At 31.8% G+C, this 8,909-nt stretch overlaps 1 protein-coding gene and 1 non-coding gene across 2 annotated transcripts; both read left to right on the top strand.

Annotated features, from left to right (window-relative positions):
- Positions 1-1,736: 1,736 nt before the first annotated feature.
- TRNAF-GAA (transfer RNA phenylalanine (anticodon GAA)) lies at positions 1,737-1,809 on the top strand. Its single transcript has one exon. It is a non-coding gene; the product is annotated as a tRNA-Phe (tRNA).
- A 1,930-nt stretch (positions 1,810-3,739) lies between these two features.
- LOC130506150 (delta(14)-sterol reductase) lies at positions 3,740-6,556 on the top strand. The gene is made up of 13 exons (XM_057000786.1): positions 3,740-3,905; positions 3,981-4,098; positions 4,175-4,245; positions 4,319-4,375; positions 4,465-4,556; positions 4,871-4,918; positions 5,016-5,136; positions 5,224-5,270; positions 5,375-5,456; positions 5,597-5,673; positions 5,750-5,869; positions 5,960-6,034; positions 6,251-6,556. Exons 1-13 carry the CDS (start codon positions 3,858-3,860, stop codon positions 6,402-6,404), a joined length of 1,110 nt encoding a protein of 369 aa, XP_056856766.1. The 5' UTR covers positions 3,740-3,857; the 3' UTR covers positions 6,405-6,556.
- The last annotated feature ends 2,353 nt before the right edge of the window (positions 6,557-8,909 follow it).

Here is an 8,909-nt window from a genome sequence, read left to right on the forward strand (position 1 = left end):
TTAAATTTTGGCTTTTTTCACAAAACTCAAATCCGATTTATATTGGGTTGGAGAGTTTAGCGATTCAACAGTGGCTCTGGTTCGGGTTCAAAACATTGTTATAAATGCTTAGGTTTTTATGAGGAAATTTTTTAAAACTCAATGTCTTTCATAACTAACATTAAAATCTATTAAATATAAATTAAGAAAAAAAATTATTAAAAAGAGTGTGCCACATGGCATTAAAACCCCAAGGAGAAAAAAGCCAACTTTATTATATAAGAAGATTAATTGTTTTAGGTAGTTTATAGTCAACAAATCCGTCGTAGTCTTCGAGTCTCGGCGACGGAGTTTTTTTTCTGCAAGCTGCCTGTTTTGAAAATATAAAAGAAATATCCTTTTGCAACTAATATTTTCTTTAGAATATACATCTTTTTGAAACAGACAGAACAATATCTTATGTTAGTAGATACTATGTTGAAGTGTTATATGTACTCATCAAAAAACAATACATACTAGGACAACTTTTGTATATAAAAAAGAAGTCAAACATTTTTTACCAACAGTAAAGAATTATATAGTTTGGAAATTATTGGAAAAGAGAGTAAAAGTTGTTAAGTTGATATCCTAAAATTATAAGGTTCTTAGGCATCTGTATTTATTAAATCAAGTAGAAATATCCAGAAGAAAATAATAATCAAACAAGGATTTAGAAACAGAGATGTGGAGTGTGGACAAAGAATAAAAAAGATCTTGAAAAGGAAATATGCCAATGGAATATGCGTTAACTTGAATTGGTTGGTAGCTGCGATTGATTTTCCACTTGTTAAGGTTAGGTTTTTTGTTACATCTATCTTATTAAAACAGAAACATTCTATTGGACCTAACATTTATTTTGTAAGTTTTTAAATTAAATACACCTTTATACTTTATAGTTAAACTTACATTAAATTATTAATGTTTTTTTCTTTATACTACTATCTATGTTTCCAAACAATATATTTATTTCTTTATACTACTATCAATATTTCCAAACAACATATTTTTTATACTACTATCAATGTTTCCAAACAATACAATAATTAATCTTAGTTATGTTATATCTATCATTTTCTTTTTAAAATTTTGTAGAAACGTCATAATTTCATAAATTGTAAAATAATGAACTTTAAAATTTGGAGTATAAGATTACAAATTATGAAATTATTACAATTTAAATCAAATTAGATTACATATCGGTCATCCAACAGTTCAATCGGTTAATCTCGGGTTTTAGTAATTTTTTTAATATGAATATTTTAAAAACCTAAATTGAATTGTCAGATCTCCGAATTAACCGGTATAATCACAATCGGGTTGAATTTAAAAACGCTGATTTAAATGCAAAAATATTTTAAATACACACTTTTAAAAATTACCAAAATATTTGTTAAGTTATTAGTGAATTTTTTTATCATAAAATATTCCGCGCTTCCAAAGCGCGGATCAAGATCTAGTTACATGTACAATTGCACACACACCTTTTTTTCACACACACCTTTTGCTCTCCCAATTCTAAACATTAGACATTACCTTTGTCATACAATTTTTACTATCAATAAATAAACCCACAGTATATATATTTGTGGAATAGGATGTCACAATGAGTTATGGTAGTTTACACCTAATTGCTATACACTTAACGCTTCAATTTTATAGTATAAGTTGTCAAATAGTATACGCGTTTATTAGATTTCCTTGTACATATTATTCAAATTGCGGGGATAGCTCAGTTGGGAGAACGTCAGACTGAAGATCTGAAGGTCGCGTGTTCGATCCACGCTCACCGCAATTTTTTTTTTCTTAACTGTTACGGCGTCATCTATACTATTAAAAGGGAATCAGCTTTGAAAAGTCGACTTATACAAGTTGTTTTGGACCCTTTCATTTTTTTAGTCCAACCTATTACATATAACAAAATCTTATAACTAATCTATTTTATAGCAACTTAATAAGATTTTAAATATGACTAACCTATTTTATAGCAAAATCTTATAACTAACCTACTGTTATTGACTTTAAATGTTACTATAATCTAAACCGTTGCCTCCTAACATTTTAAATATGTGCGTAAAAAAGATTTGTATAAACCACTGTTTCTATTACTAATGTTTATATAACTTTTTTGTATCGAATGATGGTGTGGAATTAATTTAAAACAACATTGTAGCTCATCTATACTATTAAAAGGAAATCACTACCAAAAAATTTACTTAAAAAAATTGTGAATCCTTTCACTAACTAATTATTTTTCGTCCAACTATTTGAAAAATTGATTTGCGGATGCGGGTTATGAGTTTTTTATGCGGGTTTAGTATGAGTTGGTGGATTTTGGATCGCGACTACCCGTCGATCCGCAAATTATTTAAAAAATAAAAATTAAAAAAGTAAATACTTTTAAATACAAGAATTTAAAAATAATAATTTAAAATTTAAGTCATGTATAAATTTTTTATTATAAATATACTTTTAAAGTAATTAAATTAAATAATGATTTTTAAAATATGTATATAACCCACGGATAACCACAAAATTAAGAGGAGCGGATGCATGAACAATATTATTTGTTTGCAGGTTGTGCGGGTCATATTTTTAACCAAAACAAAGTTGAAAATCCGCGGGTTGGCGGGTCAGCGGGGCGAGTTTGACCCGCAACTCAGCCTTAACCGTGCGTATACAAGATCAATTTTTAAATTACAATATATTTTGATCTAAATTTATACACAAATATGATTACAAAAATACAAATATAATCATAAATAAAAAACAAATAAAAAAAATAAATTTAAAATAAAAGAATATATCCGCCCTTTTAAGGACGGGTCAAAATCTAATCTATCTTATTAAAGCTCTACTTTTTTATCCTTCCGTTTCAGTGATATTCTGGATTGAGATCATATATAGTACAAGTTCTTTTTTAAGATTTTGAACTAGATTTTAAATTAATTCCACACCATCATTCGATACAAAAAAATTATATAAACATTAATAATAGAAACAGTGGTTTATACAAATTTTTCTTACGCACATATTTAAAATGTTAGAAGTCAACGGTTTAGATTATAGTAACATTTAAAGTTAATAACAGTAATAGGCTTTATTTAAACGAAGGAGAATCTTATTAAATTGATATAAAATAGGTTAGTTATAAGATTTTGTTATATGTAATAGGTTGGACTAAAAAAATGAAAGGTTTCAAAACAACTTGTATAAGTCGATTTTCAAGACTGCTTCCTTTTTAATAGTATAGATTATCAGTTTTTTTTTCAGAAATTCATTTGAGTTAATGTAAAATTCATAACCCAAAATTCCGTAAAACAAGATTTATTTAATATTTATGTCAAATTTGGATTGGTTTGGTTTTATTTCTATCGAGTCGGATTCAGTGAGATTTTTAGATTATGATTAAAATCGATGGTTTAAGTATGCAAGCAAACTGGTTTCAAAAAAAAAAAAGTATGCAAGCAAGCCAAACCACAGTACCACGCCACACAACCACCAGAGTTTCTCTAGATTTACTGTTGTTACGTGAACAGAGGATTAAAAAAAAGGAAATGACCTTGATTAGGGAATACTTACAAAACGAATTATTTAGTTTATGGCTTTGTTCGTATGAAATTAAGAGTGTAAGGGTAGTTTTGAAAATATACCAAATTAATCAAGTGAACTCAGCAGAGTCCACGAGAGCTTCCCACTAAAATAAAAACTAAAACGGTTTCTTCTTCTGCCATCTGAATTAAACAAAGTCAAGAGGAGAGGAGAGGAGAGGAGGGCGATACACTCGAGTTTTTGAATTGAATGCTTCCTCTTCTACATTACATTGAATCCTTCTGCTAGTTATGGATCTCCGTCTTCTTCTACCATCTCTCATTCCCTCATCGCAATCCGTAAGCTATCTCTCTCTCTCTCTCTCTCTCTTTGTACCTTTTCGATTCAACGTCCCTGATCAATTCGTAATTTAGGTTTACGTGCTGGTGTTTTACTTCGTCTACTTGGCCGTCGCCGGAGAAATCCTCCCTGGAAAAGTTATCCGCGGCGTCGTTTTGTCAGATGGCTCTCAGCTTCGTTACCGATGCAATGGTTGGTTACTTGGATCTGATTCTAGTATTCTCTGAGCTCTCGAAAGTTTGATTTGTCTCCAAAAAATGATGTTCAGGTCTACTGGCACTAACAATGCTGGTCACTATTTTGGGAGTTTCTGCAAAACTCGGCGTTTTGTCACCTCTTGTAAGTGTTATACTGTGAATCTTTGATGATATATACTTTTTTACTCATAGCATCAAGATGTTATTTGATTTAGGTGGTTGCTGATAGAGGACTTGAGTTGCTCTCTGCTACTTTTATCTTCTGTGTTTTGGTAAGATTTATTAAAATCTGTATTGTGGATCTTCTTCTTATACCATAGTATCAGATTTAAGCTCCATTGTTTCTGTTATTAATTTTCAGGTGACACTTGTATTGTATATTACCGGGCGCAATTCTTCGGATAAGAGTTCTTCCTTAAAGCCTCATATCTCAGGAAATCTTGTACATGACTGGTACTTGGCATAATACATTTGTAGATATACTCTACGAACTGCTTTCTTGCAAGAGCAAAAAGTAATGAATAATCCGTAGTCTGGTTACACTGTGGAGTAGGAAACAGTGATTGTATAGAAGCATGAATATCGTCTAGTCGTTTCTCCTGGGGAAGACTGAAGATTGATCTTTATTCTTATCAATTAGCACTGGCTTAGTTTTTGCACTTAAGTCAATTTGAAACCGAAGTTCCTGTTTTATGTCTTTTACTTGCTTCTTTCAAAGAGCTGCTTTGACTATTTTTTTTTCTCTTCTTGTTTGTATCATGTGATAGGTGGTTTGGAATACAGCTGAATCCTCAGTTTATGAGCATCGATCTCAAGTAATCCTGTCGTTTCCCTTTTTTCTTCTATTTGTAGGTCCGGATAGGATCACTGCTTCAGTTCCACATGTTTATTATTACGATATTACTTGTATAGGTTTTTCTTTGTCAGAGCCGGGATGATGGGATGGCTGCTTATCAATCTCTCTATTCTGGCAAAAAGTTTTCAGGACGGTTCCTTGAGTCAGTCCATGATTCTTTACCAGATTTTCTGTGCGGTACATTTGCTTTACTTACAACACCTGCGTCATGAAGTTCCCTGACCATCCATGTTTTGTTAGTTTTGATTAACTTCGTAATTGCAGTTATATATATTGGACTACTTTGTTCATGAAGAGTATATGACCTCCACGTAAGTTCATGGCGTCTTGAGCAAACATATATTGACTTATTAATATTATCTCATTTAGTTGGGTCTCTCTAAGTACGGACTGTCGTTCTTTTTTTTTTGCACAGGTGGGACATAATTGCAGAGAGGTTGGGCTTCATGCTGGTGTTTGGAGATCTCCTGTGGATTCCTTTCACTTTTAGCATCCAGGCATGTAACTGCGTGCTTGAAAACAAACACGACTTACATTAGTTTTATAATCTTATCATGTTGGCATGTAAACCGTTGTTCTCAGAAACAGTATGAATGCTTGATCGCTCTGTGACTGGATTGTCTTTTACTTGGTACAGGGCTGGTGGCTTTTGCACAACAAAGTAGAACTAACAGCTCCTGCTATTGTAGCCAATTGCTTTGTGTTCTTGATAGGGTAAGTTCTGTGTCACTGTTTTATATTACATTCTTAGAAACTAAACTAAGAAACTCACATATTCTTTTCCTGGCAGGTACATGGTTTTTAGAGGGGCTAACAAACAAAAACATATCTTTAAGAAGAACCCTAAAACACCTATATGGGGTAAGCCTCCAGTGGTGGTTGGTGGAAAGTTGCTTGCTTCAGGCTATTGGTATAGTCTTCGTCTCATTCTTTAGTTTCTTTTCTTGATTGTCCGAATGATGAACAATGCTACGATAACTTGCTATTTAAAACATGGCAGGGGAATCGCAAGGCACTGTAATTACCTTGGCGACTTGATGCTTGCTCTGTCTTTCAGTTTGCCCTGTGGAATAAGGTAACTTTTCTGCTTGAGGGCAACCTTACAAAGCCTAAGATATGTCGACTTGATGTTGCTTGCTTTGTCCAACGTTTAGATGTTGATCTGTAACCTGAGAATTTGATTTGGGAACACCATTTGAACTTTCCAAAGCTATGCAAGTTCTTTTCTGATCACTTTAAACAAAACTAATCTGGGATGTTTCAATGATGTTGTTCTTGTGCATTGTCACAGTTCTCCGGTTCCATATTTCTACCCGATATACCTCCTGATACTGTTGATATGGAGAGAGCGAAGAGACGAGGAACGATGTGCAGAGAAGTACAAGGAGATTTGGGCTGAGTATCTTAGACTGGTCCCCTATAGAATCCTTCCTTATGTTTATTAATAACAGTGCATTGTCATGGATCCTTTGAGATTCATTTATCCTCTTGTGTCTTTCTTTCGTTTTCTTGTTTCTAATGTGACATTAGAATATACAATGTAGCTTTTACACATCGCAAATCCTTTTTTCCTGTATTAAACTATTCTTTTCATGTTTTCTTTTATTTACAACCATAAATCAATTATTTACTTGCAAGGCTCGAGATTCTCGTGCGCCACGCCAAACTCTACGTATGGCAAGAGCCACGATTAGCAAGAATACGCATATGACTAGTGAAAAGACGTAAATGATTTTGAAGACGACGACAAACATGGAATGGTGTTGTGAATGATGCCAGGACGGGCCTTGTTCAGTCAATTCGCAGTTTTATCTCTGAAAAATTCAGTCAATTCGCAGTTTTATCACTGAAAAATTAGGGAGATATTTACATCAGATATACTGCTTTGCATCCAGATACACAACTAATCATCAATATAATCCATCAATATGGTATGGCTACCTGATCAAATAAAAGCGAATCTAGAGCAAAAACTCCATCTGGAACTTTTTTATCATTAGGCCAAAACTATTTGGTTAAAACATCAGTTACATTTAGTGCCGGCTCTGGGGTAAAACGGGTAAAGCACCCAGTTGTATGCGCCAAAAAATATATAGGCTTTAAGGGGGTAGTAATTTTCATAAAACCTGTTGTGGCTTGTGATTTTTAGTAACTTCATTTGCTCCTCTTGTCCAGGGTTCAAAGCCCGCAAGTTACATTTTATAAAAGTATTTTTTGTATATATGGTTTTGCTTTAGGCGCCTAGACATGACGGACCGGGCCTGGCTACACTTTAGAATACTTTCTTCCTGTCACATAGTCCTTTGTTTCATTTTAAAACTGAAGTTTTAATAATTTTGTGTTTCAATTTAAATGATGTTTTCAAAATTTTATACAAAAAGTAAATGTAACATAAAGTTTAAAACTATTTATATTATGCAATGTATTCTTCTATTGGTTGAATTCATTTGTTCTTTCACATAGGTTCGAAAATGTGTGTGTGGAAGTTAAAGCTCTTGAATTGGTGGGTGCTGTAGATAGATAAGGTGTTTGGCCTTTCTTACGGGCGTACAGACGTGAACTTAGTGGTGCTCTGGAAAAATTGCAGGAGTGTGAGTTAAAATCGATGACAAGAGGAGTCAATAGAATTGCTTTCATGATTGCGAGAGCGTCGCAATGAATATGAGAGTGCAATCCTATGTCGTTTATGGTGAGCCAGAATGGTTGAGAGGTCTTGTAATAAAAAAGGATAGGGAAAATATAAACATAGCAACGATGGGGAAGGAAATATTATTACTGTAAAATATTTTTAAATAAATAATAATATTTTACCCACTTTTAATCGTGACAATTTTCTTTTGCTTTTAGAAACAATTTTTTTTCCAAAAAACACAAGTTAAAGCTCAAAGTATGTCTCATGCCTAAAGTACATCATATTGTACAGAAATCTTCACAAAGTACTCCATTGTGTAATGCACTCAAAATTAAAGTTTGAAATGAAAATGAAAGTGAAAAAGAGATGTAAAAATAATGCAGTCAAATTATTCTGCAGTTTTTTGTGCATTTATTTTTTTATTCAACAAATTAATTGCAGAATAAAAGAAAATTATTTTAAAAAATCAGCATGCAAATTGAAATTGCAGTTCATATGTCATATGTGTATGAACAGATATGCAATTCAAATGGATATGCAGATTCTATTAGAATAAATACAGTTCATCATAAATGCATATTATATTGTATTTTGTGCGATTCAACTATTTATTTGCAGAACAAAAAACATATAATGCAGATCAAAGAAAACAAATAATTTATCAAATCATCATTGCTGATTTAACTAGCATTGAGCATTTCAGGTTTATGGTTCAGATTATCTCATGTTATTTGCATTGGAATGTTTAGTATCTGTTTAGGAACCAACTATTTTCAGAATGGATCGGTTCAACTAGCTAATGTCGGGTTCTTGTCATTTTTTATAAAATCTAAAACATAACTGAATTAAAAATTGTTTTGGTTTACTTCAAGTTTAAAGAAAAAAACGGAAAACCTGTGAAAATCCTATTTATAACCCTAAAATGAAAATACTCAAATACTTCAGATGTTTTGAATAATTTTTTATAAATTATATATTATGGTTATTTAAAATTAAAACAATTTGAGTTCTATTATATTTGGATATTCAGGTATCCATTGGATTTTGGTTCGGTATTTATTTTTCAAATTTAAAGAAATAGTATTGTTCATGTTATTTTGTAAATTTTGGTCTAGTTTTAATATCGTTTTTTTCCGGTTATGTTCCAGTTTAATTTTTGGGTATCAAATAATATGCACAAGACTAGACTGGGTGTTAAAAGGTTTAAAATATTTTATTATAGTATTTAAAAATACAACTCGTTAAATAGAAAATAAAAATGGATGAATTAGTTACAATATATTTGTTGAAAAATAAAAAACTTTTGTTGAATATCATC

The sequence above is a fragment of the Raphanus sativus genome, unplaced genomic scaffold (assembly GCF_000801105.2).
Source record: "Raphanus sativus cultivar WK10039 unplaced genomic scaffold, ASM80110v3 Scaffold2938, whole genome shotgun sequence".
NCBI lineage: Eukaryota > Viridiplantae > Streptophyta > Magnoliopsida > Brassicales > Brassicaceae > Raphanus > Raphanus sativus.

What these genes read in the sequence shown, in the direction of transcription:
- LOC130506150 (XM_057000786.1), top strand. Translation starts at nt 3,858, where the DNA reads ATGGATCTCCGTCTTCTTCTACCATCTCTCATTCCCTCATCGCAATCC. An exon ending in TTTACCAGATTTTCTGTGCG is followed by an intron (nt 5,137 to 5,223) that starts GTACATTTGCTT and finishes TCGTAATTGCAG; the next exon opens with TTATATATATTGGACTACTT. An exon ending in TGCTTTGTGTTCTTGATAGG is followed by an intron (nt 5,674 to 5,749) that starts GTAAGTTCTGTG and finishes TTTTCCTGGCAG; the next exon opens with GTACATGGTTTTTAGAGGGG.